Genomic DNA, 16,465 nt, shown 5'->3' with positions numbered 1-16,465 from the left:
TATAGTTTAACTTTGTTATTTACTAGTGGAGTTTGTATTATAAAATTACATTTTATAAAGAAAAACAATATGATTTATCTCTCTGTTACAAAATAGATTTTGCATAGTAAATATAAAGCACACAATTGCTTGCTTTAAAGGCAGCAGACTATTCTAGCTTAGTTTCCAGTTTTATATAGTACTCGGGACGCAGACCTGTACAGTTAATAAGACAAAGCTAAACTTGAGACATCAAGGATAACACAAATCATCATTTTGGCTACAGTGAACGGGTGTCATTTTGGAGCACATACGTTAATCATTGTTCATTGCCAATTAAAATGGCTCACAATCCAATATATGCTTTTTATTTAAGTATAGGGCTGTCCTGAAAGTTGCATTAAATGTGGAATAGCTTAAAAGACCTTAAAAAGAGTATGATGTCAAATGATGAGAAAAGATTTAAGAACAGCAACATATAACACAAAGCTAATTTAATTACATGATGCCGTCTTCATATCTAGGTGTGTTTCCTGTGTAGTCATTCTTTAGAACATTTCAAAAAGGAGTGATGTCTTGCAGGTTTTATATTTTATAGATGCTGGCCAGAAGTATTTGGTTTATTTTCACTCCTAGTTTTTACCCCTGTGAAACATTTGTCATTAACCAGAGGCCAAGGAAGAGACACATATTTTGTTATGTCACAAACACACACACCATTAGTTTTCAAATGCAGGAAGATTAAAAATAATTATCCAAAACATAGGTGCCATAATTGACCAATATTGTGCCCCAATGACAGCACGAATTCTCATCGGCCAGTGAGTGTGAGGCTTGCACGGCAGCCAAATTAATTCTATTAAAAGAATCAGGAACATCTCAGTAAATTAGTGGAATGTAGAAGGTACAAGGGTGATCACCAGAAAAAAGAAAAATTTGCAGCTCGATTCTAGCAAAACACCCTGTACCATGTTTTAGACAAAAGAAATGGAAGGGAATGCAACTTTCACAGTCAACCTATAACAATGGTTTTCATGTGTAACAATCTAAAAGGCCCAAATTTCAACATCAGTAGGATGGAGCGTTTCATACAAAAGCAATGATTACATTGAGTCAACATACATTAACATGGTGGGCTACTGTGTAATGTTGGCAGCTCTTCCATTGCCACAAAGCAACTGTCCAGTGAAATCCTATTGTTAACATACACAGTGGAGGTAGGCATTTTAAGGGCTAAACCAATATTCATGAAATGGCAGCCAATCAACTCACTAGGAACTAGTGATGTCACTCAAGTTATAGTTGCTCCTAATAAAGTAATAGGCTGGAGTGTCATGAATATTGGCTCATCACAAAACATGGCAGACTCCACTGCGGGTAGGTGACAGATGTACTAGATACCATGTAACAATCCATATATGCCTAGACGGAGTGTATTACAAGTCCAAGTTCTAAAAGGAAAAGTCATCGGATGGTGGAGCATAGGAGAAGCCAATAAAGGCATCATCAGCTTCTTCCACGCTGGCATTAACGATAGAATAGTCAGAAGATATGCACACGGAATCTGGAACCATAGCATCCGTAAACTCTGTGTCAAAGTTTGAAATATCATCCGGGCCATCCTAATCATGAAAAATAAAGGCAATAAGAGTCATTATTAGAAACTGGATTAATAAAAACCTCTTTATTGCAATTTTTAGCAATATAAAACACTTGAGCTTACCACATGAGGGTCATACGGTGTTGGGATTTTCTTTTCAACAAGATCTGTCCAGTTTATACACGAAAAGAATGGATGCTTTTTAATATCTTGCTGCAAAGCAACAGAAAAAGAAAGATGTTTTATAACAACAAGAGGAGGGGAAATCAAAACACATACTTAGCGCTGCTACTAACTAAAGAACAGGACAAAAGACAAGGAAGTTACAAGTAATATTTCAATGACAGCTGGAATGCAAGTTGTACCAGGAAATATATATTCAAAATATATTGTTTTACTGTGCAAATATGCACCAAAACATTGTCTAGCTTTCATTACACAGATGAAAGGTAAGTATTGATTGGTAGAAACACTTTTCACTTTGCTAGTCAAATTTGGGGGAATTCTATACACTATTAGGAAGTTGGACACTGATGAAAACACGAAAGTGTTACATTTACTTGAGAAAGCATTTTGCCGCTGGAAGCCTACCATGTATATATTGGGCTTCCATAGTCTATTCAAACCCACAGTTTATTAGAATATATTGAAAGCTATTTTTATTTATTATCTATCACAATTAATATTTTTGTCAATTTAAGATACTATACAAACTTGACTATTCTTCTATTATGTAGGCCTGTAAAATTCTCAGTATTTATGCATTCTGATAGCAATAACACTTTTATTAACAGTTTCACACAAATAGAATATATATCACACGTCAAGGTTGTATTATCCCCCTCATTCACTTACTGCCACTAACTATCTTTTGTGTGTCTAACAGCACATGCTTTCATTACTAAAGCAAGTGTGTTTCCTTTCTCTGCATTATTTCTAGAGACTTCCTATCATTTGTGGGCCCCCCCCCACGCGCTTGAGAGATCTTGATTAATGTGCTCTGCTGTGGTAACACTAAATTAATTTTGAATGTTCTGCGTAATATATATATACAGAAAACACAATCCCACTCCAAACGAAAAAACAAACTCAGAACCAAAACACACAAAAACAAATTATGTCAAACAAAACTCAATGCATTTTTTTGTCACTCTATGGTGGCAAAAATTTGACAATCAACTATAATGACGCAAAAATGGAATGGAGAAAAAAAATGTACCCTATATTACTAGTCTCAATTAAGCACACACTGTACGCGTAGCTTTTAATCCATATAATGCACAAATGGTGCATTAACAAACACCAGTTTTTACAAGTACATTAGCCACCGCAGAATGTAGTCTTTGGACCCCAACCAACTTCCATTAAAGGATGCTAATGTGTTAGAATGAACAGGTTGCGAGAAATTATGACCAACTGGTGTATTGAAATATTATGCCTGTTAGAGGACAGCCTAAATTTTACAAATTACAATAGATTTTCTACAATTTCTGCTAGGTTCCCATTATCTATCCGGGTATGAAATTGGTAGGGAAATAAAAAGGAATAACCAAACATTATATAGGAATTATTAAAATCAAACTAATACAGGTTTAAAAATATTATATGAGAGTCACATACAAAATCATTACTTGACCCAAGCCTGTGTTTTGGATATTTTTCAAGCAGCTCCTCCAAGATAGATGATGCGGTCACACTTATATCAGTCCTTATAACCAGCGAATTGTGGAGAATGTTTTCATACATGATTGTAGTATCACGGTTGTAAAAGGGGGGCTGCAACAAAGAAATTAGCAATCAATGCTCTCAAATATATTCAGCATCATATAAAAGGTGGAGAGCTTAAGCAAAAATAATATGGAACCATACTGATTACATTTGCCATCTTCATAGACCTAAAAGGCACACACACATCTACTATATAAATGCCTAGTGGCGTGTGTGAAAAAAAAACCCCCCAAGCTGCAGCGCCACCTGCTGGGAAGAGTTATACACTGACCTATAACATTTCTTGAAGGAAAAGTGACAGTTGGGAGTGGTTGGTGGTTGCCGGGGGTGACAGTGGGGAGTTCTTAACACCTTAAGTAGCTTGATGAAGGATGTGGCGATGAAGATTAAGGATGAGGTGATGGAGAAAAATGATGAGGTGGTGACATGTGGACAAAACCACGTTAAAAAAGGGCGCTTGCTTCGGGAAGTAACGCTCTTCCCCTGAGGAGGCCTGGGCTAGGCCCAAATGCATGACAAGAACCTTTTTAACACCTTAAGTAGCTTGATTTGACTAGAATGCATGAGTATCATGCACGGGTTAACATACACACACACACACATATATATACATACATACATACATACATACATACACATATATATATATATACACATACATACTGGCCAACGTGGAAATTTAGAAGTGGTGGTGTGGAAAAATGTGAATGAATGACTGAGGGCAGTTCACATTGATCATAGGATTCCCATCCCCATTGCACCATGAAATCTGGCTCTATCATTAAAGTACTAAAATGTTTAGAGTATGACCAAACCCATCTGTTTCATGAGAATGCCGTTTGATCAAACCTGGAGTTCTGTTTGTTGCTTCCATATTGCCACTCTGCTGAGGAGAAAGTTCTAAATAGACCTTTCCCCTGAACATCTTAAGGTGAATTCACTTTTAACTTAAAGTGTGTCTGTATTCATGACTGAGTCATATAAGGCAGCAGCCATTTTTCTGGAGATCAAAATGCACTTAGGTCTATGTAAATAGCTCACTCACTGTTGTTTTTACATTAGAGACAAGTTTATGTGTGTGTATCTATCTAGCCAATAAGGTACTTTATACGCAATGGACATGTTGATCGCCAATTTGTAGCCAGCTGGGAGAACTGGCAAATCCTATCAAAAGGTGACTGCATACGCAGTCCTCGTCCAACCATGGTAACTGTGCCTTCTGTAATCTGACTGCATGGCCTGTAAGCCAAATAGATGAATCTTTCATACTTAGCCATACAGGAGTATGGACGAATCTATTGAAACCTGGCAGATATCCAGCAGTCTCTGGTCGGGCTGCGCAGTCGGATCGCCCTTTCCATGAGCAGCTTGAGAGAGGCGTTTTGAGCTAGTCGCCTTAGGGTCAATATGCAAATTATCCTTTAATATTCAGGAGAACAGACTTGTTGAAGATACCATTTACTTAGATGCCCCTGGAGTCAATACTTTGAGATAATACAGAATATTCATGTTCAGATAACCAGACTCATAACACATAATCACAAGAAAATATACTAGGTTCAAAAAGTACTTCTATTTCACAGCTATTTAATAAACATAGCCTGTCCCCAAAAATTTTATGATATTTTATTGGCTTTATCAAAAGCAATTCCGGGTGGAAGCTGCTAAAATATAGTACAACATATTTACAGCCAATATATAGCAACATAATGCAAATATAACAAAAATAAATCTTACCAGACCATGCAGCATTTCATACAGGACAGAACCAAGACACCACCAATCTACTGTATTGTCATATGGCTGTTTCTTTATAACTTCTGGTGCTAAATACTGAAAAAAGGAGCAAATTACATACAACGGACATCAAGATAAAAAATGAATAATTTTTTGTAAAACAGAACAGTAACAATGTATGCACTACAACTAAACGTAGTAGTCATCAGCTGGTCATTTATTGAGATGAATTTTAAAAAATGCTGTTTTGAATATGAGTATTCTTTCCCATTTATCTTTATCCTCTGTACCATGTTTCAAAGTGGGTGGGGATAAAACAGCCTATAGCAAATCAGATCCTTGGAAGGTTTATAGCTGCAGGTAATGAGTGTGCGGACCTTGTGGGAATCAGTGACTTGTTCACCTGTGTAATTGTTCTATATGATATATAAGGAGTGGGATGCAGGCAAGCAGGAAATTGGATAGTGGAATGAGCTAAGCCCCCGACAGCACAGATTAGTGATGTAAGATTACGATCACACTGGTTCAGGAAACAGTGGTGTGAAAAGTATAACATCTATACATTCAACTTGTTTGTATCATAAACAGTGCAATTATAATTTATATGAAATACCCCTATTAAATACTGTACGGCTGAACTTATTCTACCTACATTTACACAGGGATTTTTCTTTTTAATTGACCCTTCTGGTTTGAACAGGTCAGAATTTGATCTAACAGGGTGTGAGACAATATTTTAATATGAAATCTGAGATGTATGAAGGAATGGTGTAAATTGAATTGTCTCTGGAGGTTATGGGGAGCCAGTTAAGGGATTTGCAGGTTGATATGTTTAATGTGGAGTGGTGAGAGAGTAGGATGCAGAAGCATTTAGGATGTATTGAAGCAGGGATGGAGGGGGAGGAAAGCCAGATAGGAGGAGGTTGCAATATTCAAGGTGAAAGATGATGAGAGAATGTATAAAAGATTTGGTTGCATCTTGGGTAAGTAGTCTACAAATAGTTTGACAGTGGAGGCCAGGACTGGGAAAAGACACTGGATGTGAGGAATAAAGCAAAGACAAACATTAGCCCTTATCCATCCCCATTCCACCAGGTCCAGGATCTCACCCATGTCCCACTCCAAAGCCAGCTCAAGCAAATTCCTGCATTCCAAAAGATAGCAGAAGGCTGTTATAGTGAATAATAGATCTCCAACATATGTGTAGTGCAAAGATAGGAATTCTAGTGTGGGTTATTGGGAACTCAAGAAGACTTTGTAGTACCGGTGATAGAGATGTTGAAGCTGAAGATATTGAAAGAGACCAGAATGTGATATCTGTCTTCTGAAAATGAGGGGAAGCTCTAGAGGGGTTAAATGTGTGTTAGGAACAATGTTCCCCAATCCTTCCAGGCAGAGAAGCAATGAGGGTCGAGTCATGGAGGAAAGGCTTGGTTATTATAGATAGGCATAGCAGACATTACAATCCCATATTTCTAAGGAAAATGTAAAAATTTGGATGCTTTTTGAGGTCAGAAGATCTGAGAAGGGATGTACATGGCGGAGGCAATTGAAACTGAATTTGTGAGTATGGATTCTATGGACACCCAAACTCTGGTACCATGAGGTGTGTGCCAAAGAGGTAGCTATGAAATAGAGCTCCAAGTTAGAGAACCCAAGATCCCAACTCCTTTACAGTTTTGTTGAGGGCACAAATTCTCACAAGCGTCATTCACCCGCCCAGAGAAAGATTGTCATTTTAGGCTGGGGCTCTTTGAGGTCTTTAGTCGGTATGTCAATCTGCAATTTTTGGAACATGTATAGGGACCTCGGTAGTGTATTCATTTTGACTGTGTTTTCTCGTCCGGTCTTTATTAAACAATTTGTAATAAAATCCAAAGCACAATTCTGTTGTTGAAATATAAAACACATGCAGAGAGTGTGCACAGTTTCCCCTGGCAGCTAGCAGAAAAGATATGACTGAATTCTTTAAATCAGGATGTGAGAACCAAGCAAAGTATCAACTACAAGTTGTGTTCTATTAAATGATAGATATTTATACAGTCGAGAGCTGGCTCACATATCACTTTACCTATTATTGACACTTTCCCTTGAATACAGAAGAATATTTGTGTATAAATACAGCATTGGCGGAATAGCAGCAATTGCATTCAAATTTGTAAGGCTACATTTGGTAAATCACTTTATTTAAAAAAAAAATAAAAAAATAAAAAATGAAAATCAATTCTCGACTCTAGGAGACCAATCGCTTACCTCTGGTGTCCCACAAAATGTGAGCGTCTTGTCAGAATTCGAAATCCCTTCTTTGCAAAGTCCAAAATCTGTTAAAACAATGTGACCCTAAACCGAAAAAAGTTGGACGTTTAAGGGTTGAGATATCACATTAAAGAAAAGTTACATAGATTGAATAATTATACAAAATATTAAACTTTTCAACATGAGGTGCTACATTAATAACATGACAGACAACAGTCAACTGGATATCAGCTTTCAACAGCTGAATGCGGCCAGTCTAATGAAAGCCAATTCCCTAGCGCCTTACAATTGGGAACAAACCGTAATAAAACAATGCTGGGTAATACAGACAGACAGAGAGATAAGAGGGCCCTGCTTGCAATGGAATATAAGAAAGGTTGTAATGGTCTACAGCTCACGTGTTCTACTTGCACTATTTTATGGAATAATAGCTCTTAAAATGTTTTTATTTAGTAATCAGTATTATGTATTATTGTTGTTATAATTATTTAGCAGTCAGTATTTAGGCACTCTTTTTGAGTAATATAAGTGCTGTGAATGTTAATCCTCTGAATAAATGTTACAGGAAGAGCAAGTTTGTCTTCCATATGTTTTTATTCACCATAATCGCCCGTACATCATAATTTAAGTTACATAACCCATTCGCTATTATAAAAAGAATATTTAGGAAAAAAATAATTACCTCAGAGTCTAAGAGAATATTTTCTGGCTTTAGGTCTCTGCCAATAAAATGTAAAATCTGATTAGAATTCACAGACTATGTTAAAACATCCTAAATCCAAGAACTGTACAATAATAAGACATAGGAATGACCTACCTATATATAATTTGAATGGAGTGCAAGTAACCCAAGGCACTGGCGATTTCTGCAGCATAAAAGAGTGCTCTGGGCTCTGCAAAATATCGCTCTCTTTGCAGATGAAAAAAAAGCTGTAAGTGAAGAATACAATGTCAACCACGTCAAAAGAATACAGTCCCTAAAAATTCTGTCTGCAGTGTTCCGACATTAGTATTTGTGTATTTTGTTACATACAATCTATTTTTATACAAAGTCTGCTCAGCTGAGGGAGGCATTGTACTATATATGTGCTCACTGGCCGACGAGAATACAATGGCCCCCGGCAAGGCAGATAGGGCTCATGGGAGAAACATTGCACTAATAATAATAATGGTCACCATACAGAAATACAGATATTACATTATGAGTAATGCTTATTGTTTTCTCTTCTACACTATGCAACCAAGATGCAGCAAGTATGTCCGCTTTTCATACAAGGAGGATTTACATATTTTCAATACAAGTGGCACTGTTGTCAGCAACTTGGGTCACTAACACCTCACAATGTTAAATCAAAAGTCTGATTTTTCTGCATTACCGTAAATAAAGCGTCAAAGCACCTACGGCTTGTGGGATACTGGCTGAGTGTAAGCAAAATTATGGCGTTCCTTGGTTACAAGAAATAAAAAAAAATAAAAAAAAGGCATTCTATTTAAAGTATAGAACGACTCCTTTTAGGAGCCCCTGAATGGTTAACTTTCACTGCTTCCCAACGTTGACTGCAGCTAAAAACAACCTTCTACCTGTCTTACCATCCACATCATAGGTCTGGCTAATGCTACAATCTGAGCCTCACTACTACAACTTACTAACTGCACTCTGAGTTAATATACTAGATGCATCCACAGATACACACCAGGGGTAAAATCAAGAACACATCAAGAGACATAAAAACCGCAGCACAGCATCAGTCACAGTAGATTAAAAAAAAAATCTCTGAAAATCCTGTGTGTGTTAGTTCCCTGTCTGGTAGGGGATTCACACGACCAAGTCTGAGGAAGTGAATCTTATTTGTAGCCAATTACACCCTGTTCCATAAATAAGTATGAGAAAACATGTGAGAGAACGGGCATTGTACAGCAGCTCACGCTTCCTTTGTCTATTGTGATGTTTCATTGTCCTGGTCCCTACAACATGCAGCAGGTGTTGAATGTAAAATTTGCATTTCAGTGTAGACATCTGTAGGGAAGACAGCATCTTCCACAACACATTGAGATTTCTGTGTCTGTCACAGTCGTACATATGTATCACTGCATGAGAGAGCAAGCGTCTTTCTATATTGTGCAATACCTAACACAAATATTCATTCAATTCCTGTTCTGTAAATGAGTTTTGTAGCTTCAAACAGCTCTTCATGTATTGTTTTGAACATGCCCTCCAACTCCAAAGCCATTATACTAAGCAGAATTGTTTATTTTCATGGTCATTGGATACTACACATTGCAACGCAGAGCAGAGTTGTGTGCCACATTCAAAGACAAAGAAAATAAACTAGATCATATAGGGCTTTAACAATGAACACAGAAGACAACTATATGCATAAAGCACTGTATTTCCGGTTGGTCATGTATATGTATATATATATATATATATATATATATATATATATATATATATATATATATATATATATATATATATGTCTAGTGGCGTGTGTTAGTCTGTCTGTGTGTGTGTGTGAAAAAAATAAAACCAAGCTGCAGCGCCACCTGCTGGGCGGAGTTATACACTGACCTACTAAATTCATAGTGTGTGTGAAAAAAAAAATTCAGAAAGGGCTGAAATTTGGTATACTAAGATGTTTTTAATTTGTTAATTTAATTTGTTAATTGTTAAAAGTGTTTATAAAGATTCTAAAAAAAAATATACCGGTATATATTTCTTGAAGGAGAAGTGACAGTTGGGAGTGGTTGGTGGTTGCCGGGGGTGACAGTGGGGAGTGGTTGGTGGTTGCCGGGGCTGACAGAGCGAGAGGAGTGTGATACTCATGGACCGCTGAGAGAGATCCCTGTGTCTGGATAGACATCTGGATAGATGTGGCGATAAAGATGAAGGATGAGGTGATGGAGAAGAATGATGAGGTGGTGACATGTGGACAAAACCACGTTAAAAAAGGGTGCTTACGTCGGGAAGTAACGCTCTTCCCCTGAGGAGGCCTGGGCTAGGCCCAAATGCATGACAAGAACCTTTTTAACACCTTAAGTAGCTTGATTTGACTAGAATGCATGAGTATCATGCACGGGTTAACTTGTAATGTAATATGAACTTAAAGTACCCTTTAGGCGCACAACCTCCTATACTTGAGAAAAGTAATGCACACTCTCCTACCTCTCCTCCATTGATGAAATCCAGAACGAAAAAAAGCTTGTCTGAGGTCTGGAATGAATAATGAAGATGCACCAAGAATGGGTGTTTCACGTTTTTCAGCAGCACGTTGCGCTCAGCCATGATGTGTTTTTGCTGGGAAAAAAAAGGAGCAAGAGAGTTTTTCATCGGTCTCCTCAATCACCTGGGAAAACTCATCACACTCAATAAATACATTCAAAGTAAGTGTTTCAGTATTGGCTTAATCAGGAGGAATAAATCTCATAGCCTGAGAAAAACCACTTCACAGAAAGGGTAGTAGATAAGTGGAATAGCTTCAGAGGTGGTAGAGACTAATACAGTAGAGCAAGTTAAACATGCTTGGGATAGACATAAGGATATTCTTACAAAGAAATAACAATTAAATAGGGTTTGAGGTTACCATAGGTTAAAACATGGCCAAACTAAATGGGCCAAGCGGTTCTTATCTACCGTCTATGTTTCTATGTAGTTCACTCGGGTTTATTAGGAACATCTCATGATATTATATTGGAAAAGACGTTCCTAATAGCCCAGAGTGAACTGTGAGTTCTGTTTTGAATTCTACCTTTACCATTAAGCCATACTGTGGGAAACCAATGACTAATATTGAGACAAATGTCCGTTGATCTACGTCTCCTTTCAGTGAAGGGTTTCAGTCTACAGTTCTGTGGATGTCTATTCTCAGAAACGTTTAATGCGGATATACATATGTGAAAATTGGTTTCATGTCTTTGCCTATGTAATGTGTATTTTTTTTTTTTAATAAGTCCTTTACTAATATGATCATGTGTGAATAAATGTAACACTTTTCTACTTAAGCTACTAGGAGCGCTGTTTTTAATTCCCCTTATAGAATGAGTAGCGCCGTTTATTCTCTCTGGGAAAAGTATATCTTATAGTCTTGTGTATGGATATGTTTGGACTGTGCAGGTCTATAAAATTTGGTTTCCCCAAATCATTTAATAGGACTGGAATTATTAAAATCTAGTTTCAGAATTGTGCAAACATTAGCAGCCTAAAAGTTATCCCGCACAGGAGCGGGCGATTTGGTGCTCAGCGTTTACCTTTTCACACATTACCTCAAAACTATTCAGACCCAATAAATATCTCTACCTCTTTCTTGTTGAGAATAACTTTCTTCTGTAAAACTTTCACTGCATAATACCGTCCATCACATTTCCCTCTGGTAAGGACGACCTAGAAGAATTATAGAGATGTCATTAATATCACCCACTCTCATTATATGGATAGAAGTGTAATGCACAGGTAGGCAACCAGTGCCTCTCCAGATAATGGAAGACTACAAGTCAAAGCATGACCACCGTCAAGTGCTGGGACTTGTAGTGCGCCACCGACGTAAAGGATTCTTTTCTATGAATAACCAAACCTCACCTTCCCAAAGCTTCCTTTACCAATCAGTCTGAGGTATTCAAAGTCTGAAGGCTTAGCACTGCAATGCACAGAAAAATCCACAATTAGACAATATTTTAATGCATTGTGACCATCCTGTAGAATATAGGTAATTTACAATGAATGTCTCCTTTCTGTTTAAACATCTCAAGTTGCTACAACATCGGAAACACAATATGCATGTGGAACATTTTGACAGAAACTGAAATATTTACCACATCTCCTCAGTCCAGATGTCTGTGATGCAACTGAGTCGTGCTGGTACATTGTGTACACATGCAGATGTGTGTGATTCATGAATGGTAAACTGAATGCTGAAACCTTTCAGAATCCCATTCACTGGCTCGGATTTCAATCTCCTTTCTTTGTCAACGTCTGCCGTCTACCTTTGATCGTAATTTGTTTTATGTTGGCAGGACGCCTGCATGATCTGATGTTTGCTCAGTCCATACATTTCACCTAGAGTTTATTTTATGTGCCAAATAAGGTAAAACAGTTTTAAGAACCTATTCCAGATTGTCCTGCTAATTTGGGCTTATCGGGAATGGACATATCTGTATTGTGAGTTAAAGATTTTGGATGAAAAAATAGGGGACTCTCGGGAACGTCAGATAATGCATGGTACCATTTTCTTAGACCCAAACACACCAAGAAGTTCAGATATAATATAATAAGCAAGAACACCTATAATTTATAACTCGCCCGTGGGAACTTACTCCTGCTACTGTCCTACGTCTGAGCCTATGTGGTCTTTCCATAAATCCCGTCCATCCACACAGTGTGTTTATGCCCTTATTTATCTTGACTCTACTACACTATTAACAAATTTACTTTTTTATATTTTTTACCCAATATATGGTGAGCCCCATAACACAATCTGTGTTCTATGAATAAAGACTGCAAATTTGGCATAGTTTGTGCTTTATTAGTTAATATGACATAAAAACAGATGTTTACAATTATGGTTTATACCAGCTACTTGCAATTAAACATTGGTTTTTATTAAAATGTAACATTACTAGGAACGATAGAGAAAGATGTTGCACCGAGGTTTATGTTTGTGCAGCATGCAATAAGTGACTTCCCCTTTACTCTATCTCAGTTGGGTTCCAGCTTGTGTGTGCTGTTGTCACACTGTACATATGTACATATGGGTGAGATTTCTTGTGTCACACCATATCTATTCATACTCAAGACAAAGGAATGAAATGACATAATACTTTACACTTCTATTCATGTGCAGGTGAAAAATCTGAACTAATTTTTTTTGGGGTTTGTGGTTTTAATGTATGTGATTTACCTTCCTTGTTTGAATTACTTAAAATACACTTTAAATTTGAAAACAATAGAGGGACATAGGCGCACTTGCCTACGCCTCAACATTATTATTGTCAAATATTAGCAGTTAAACAAACAAAGGCTCTTACTTATCCGTGAACTATACAAGTTATTGTTATTATTACATCATAAAAAATCCAACATCTCTGGCAGAAATGTACAGAGAAACCACTCGGTAGATGTACAGCATTATAACAATGATGTCAATTAACATTTACAAAACACCGTGTTCAAAATACCCTACAACTTAAACTCACAGCTCATAACTACCACGGATGGTGCATACTGCGGTATAAAGATATTTATGAGAGAGCCAGTTACAGAATATTTTCGTAGGACCTTTTGAAACGGACCCAGAAGTAGGAAATAGAGAAGACAATGGGGTCAGAGACATTTTGGCCTAAGCTGGGACAAGTATATATTTAATAATAGAACGAGGAATAAGAAGTGCAATGTATAATTCTACAACTGTGTCCCTGGTTTATACATCCAACAGTAAGGCAACAACACAACCTTTGTAGTTTTTTGTAATGCTATAGTGAAACATAAAAAGGAAGAAAAACACAAACCAACACATCGAGTACATATACACTCTGCTATAATACAAGTATTCTATGACTAAATGTAGCAAAATTAGACTCTTGGTTAGTAACAAATCTGGACGTACTGAGGATTTCCAGATGGCCCCAGGTTGACATTTTGTGACGGTGATCCATTCTGTTCAAAGAAAAAAGGTGCAAGATATATTATATTGAAAATAAAAGATTAACTAGCATTTACATTAAATAGGTTATAATCTTTTGCACTTTTAAAAAAACACAATATATTTTCCTTAAAGAACAAAAAAAAAAACCATTTTGTAATTTGAATAAATAACTAATCTTCGGACATTCTCTAGTGCATTTTAAAAATAAAAAAATGAAAACCATCTGACCGTTTGCTATGAGCAAAGGAAAACAGTTTGTCTGTATTACTAACAAAAAGCTCTCTCACCATTATCAGTTTGAGTGTAAGTGCCAATGGCGAGGTAAACGGTTTTGACAACCAAGGTAAAAATGCCCATCTGTACCCATCCCTCAATTCCTCCACACGTATACATGGCATAACAGGATGGCAGCCTCATAGCATTGCTGCAGGGCTTAACATTGATGCTTCCCTAAATATAACAAACCATGGAAAAATAGGACAAAATTCTCCTAATGATATTCTGAAGCAAGAACTAAATAGTTGTTTCTGTGCTAAACCTGTGCCCACAAGCCCGCTGTCCATTCTGCCCTGCTCTAGACCAACTTCTTAAACAAATAAGTAACAGAGCTGACCTAAGCTCTTTATCAGACAGATATAATAAATTGTGTTTTATGGCTCACTCATTCTATTGTACAGATATAGTATGGTCTCAAAATGATTAGTATTGTATTCTAAATGATGCACTGTATGAAGCAAAGAGAAAACACAAAGCCAGCAACCAACATTCTAAATCATTTTTACTATTAGGGAAATGTGTAACACAATAGGCAGCTTATTAGTATTGTGGATTATTTCAATTCAACCATTATTTTCAAATACCATTTTGCTCTAGTAAAGCAGAGATACTATAGATGTTCCGTGGCCAATACCCAGATATCAGGCTGTCAGATTTAGCTATATATGTGCATCACCAAATCTGATAGATTTAATGGCTTGGCGTTATGGCTAAATGATACAGGACTCTGTGAGGTTGGATAATAACCCCATCCATTGCCAGATGTGTCTATAACTCAACCAGATTTACCAGCCATAGCACTTGACATCAGTATAATCCAAATCAGTTCATCCAAATCTTTTTGGGTCCCTACTAACTGCAATTTGTAGCTAACTGGTTCTAACCCAACCTGTATGGCAGGAAAACTGCAGCGAGTGTGGGCACCATTAGAAACACCAGAATGCAGCTCGATGACTAAGAATAAAGGATGGAAATTTGGCATTTCTAGATATTAAGCAGCAGATATGGAGCTCCTCAAGTTCCTGGTAAAGTGGACAGAGATGACTTATACAGAACTGAAACTATTAATGAATTGACGGTTAGTAACAATAACCTGTTTACTACAATATTTCAGGAACAGAAAACAAGAAAAAGGTTAATGTGTCCTATGTGAGCAGTGAAACAGACATATCGGGCTTTGCTATGCGACCACAATCACGTGCAAAAAGGAACTTTGTTTTGCAATTCTGCTTTAGCCCCACTTTATTCTAAATAAACGAAAACATAAAATATATACTGATTTGATCATTTTAAGCATGTTTACCTTCTGATCGGCCCTTTCATCTTCATCCTCTGAAGGAACAGTCCGGTGTCTGGAACAGTCCAGATTTAGGAAGGCCTGGACATCAGGGCTGCAAAACAAACACACCACATTGGAAAGGGCTATAGCAGTCTTACTATAGAGTAACATGTTCAACGTGGCTTTACAGTCACAAACCCTTACTACCCGCTCCAGTGGACATGGCAGATAGCCACTAATGCCTCGCTAGTCCAATATCGGTCAAATATAGTCACACTTCAAAAATCAGATCACATTTTATACTTATCCACCTTATTCGATACAGTTTTACAGCAATGTTCAGTCATGACTGTATTCTATGTGTATAGTTACATGTGCTCAACAAGCTGCATCATGAGAGATCACCTTTAACTTACATTACTTCAAATATAGGAAGTGACCTTTTCAGTGGTGCAGTTTGAATCGTTTTAGCCATGGAGACAAAGAAACACAGACATAACCAGTTAGACTAGCGTGGCAAAGATATGCAGTCCATCACAGCATATACTAGCTGGGGTGAAGCAATTGTGAAAGTGGGTTAAAGAAAAATTGGAGTAAAAACAAAAAGTATAGAACTCTCAAATAAGTCTAATTTTTATAACATTTGGAAAGTTTTTCACATTTTTTCCAGTATACAGGTTTGGAAATGAAATTTCACAGGCTCTGTTGTGGTGGTCAGCATTTGTGGTGGTAATGTGATGTTGGGAAAAAAAATGAAGACCATGGAATACTAGTAGTAGTGGTATCTGGCACATAGGGTCCTGTACAAATGGACCGACCCTGTCCCTGACACACAAAGACCTGAACCACACTGAGGCACACACTGATCACTAGAGAAGATTGTAAGCTCCATGGGCAGAGACCACATTCTTCCTGTATTCTCCTGTCTGAACTCTTCACCCATTTAAATGTCATATACTGTCCCGTATGTTG

General features: G+C 37.2%; 1 protein-coding gene across 1 annotated transcript in view; it reads right to left on the bottom strand.

Moving 5' to 3' along the window:
• The window catches only part of SGK3 (serum/glucocorticoid regulated kinase family member 3), a 56,276-nt gene continuing 39,811 nt past the window's right edge, over window positions 1-16,465 (bottom strand). The window contains exons 6-17 of the mRNA XM_075213601.1: window positions 15,518-15,605; window positions 13,900-13,949; window positions 11,877-11,934; window positions 11,598-11,681; window positions 10,467-10,598; window positions 8,118-8,230; window positions 7,983-8,019; window positions 7,298-7,384; window positions 5,045-5,140; window positions 3,200-3,355; window positions 1,703-1,792; window positions 1-1,601 (exon numbers count right to left, since the gene is read on the bottom strand). Of these exons, the coding sequence (XP_075069702.1) occupies window positions 1,431-1,601; window positions 1,703-1,792; window positions 3,200-3,355; window positions 5,045-5,140; window positions 7,298-7,384; window positions 7,983-8,019; window positions 8,118-8,230; window positions 10,467-10,598; window positions 11,598-11,681; window positions 11,877-11,934; window positions 13,900-13,949; window positions 15,518-15,605 (1,162 nt within the window). The 3' untranslated portion in view covers window positions 1-1,430. The remainder of the gene's footprint in view (window positions 1,602-1,702; window positions 1,793-3,199; window positions 3,356-5,044; window positions 5,141-7,297; window positions 7,385-7,982; window positions 8,020-8,117; window positions 8,231-10,466; window positions 10,599-11,597; window positions 11,682-11,876; window positions 11,935-13,899; window positions 13,950-15,517; window positions 15,606-16,465) is intronic.

The sequence above is a fragment of the Mixophyes fleayi genome, chromosome 5 (genome assembly GCF_038048845.1).
Source record: "Mixophyes fleayi isolate aMixFle1 chromosome 5, aMixFle1.hap1, whole genome shotgun sequence".
NCBI lineage: Eukaryota > Metazoa > Chordata > Amphibia > Anura > Limnodynastidae > Mixophyes > Mixophyes fleayi.
Note: the sequence above shows the minus strand (reverse complement) of the source record. Positions and strands in the feature narration are given on the sequence as shown.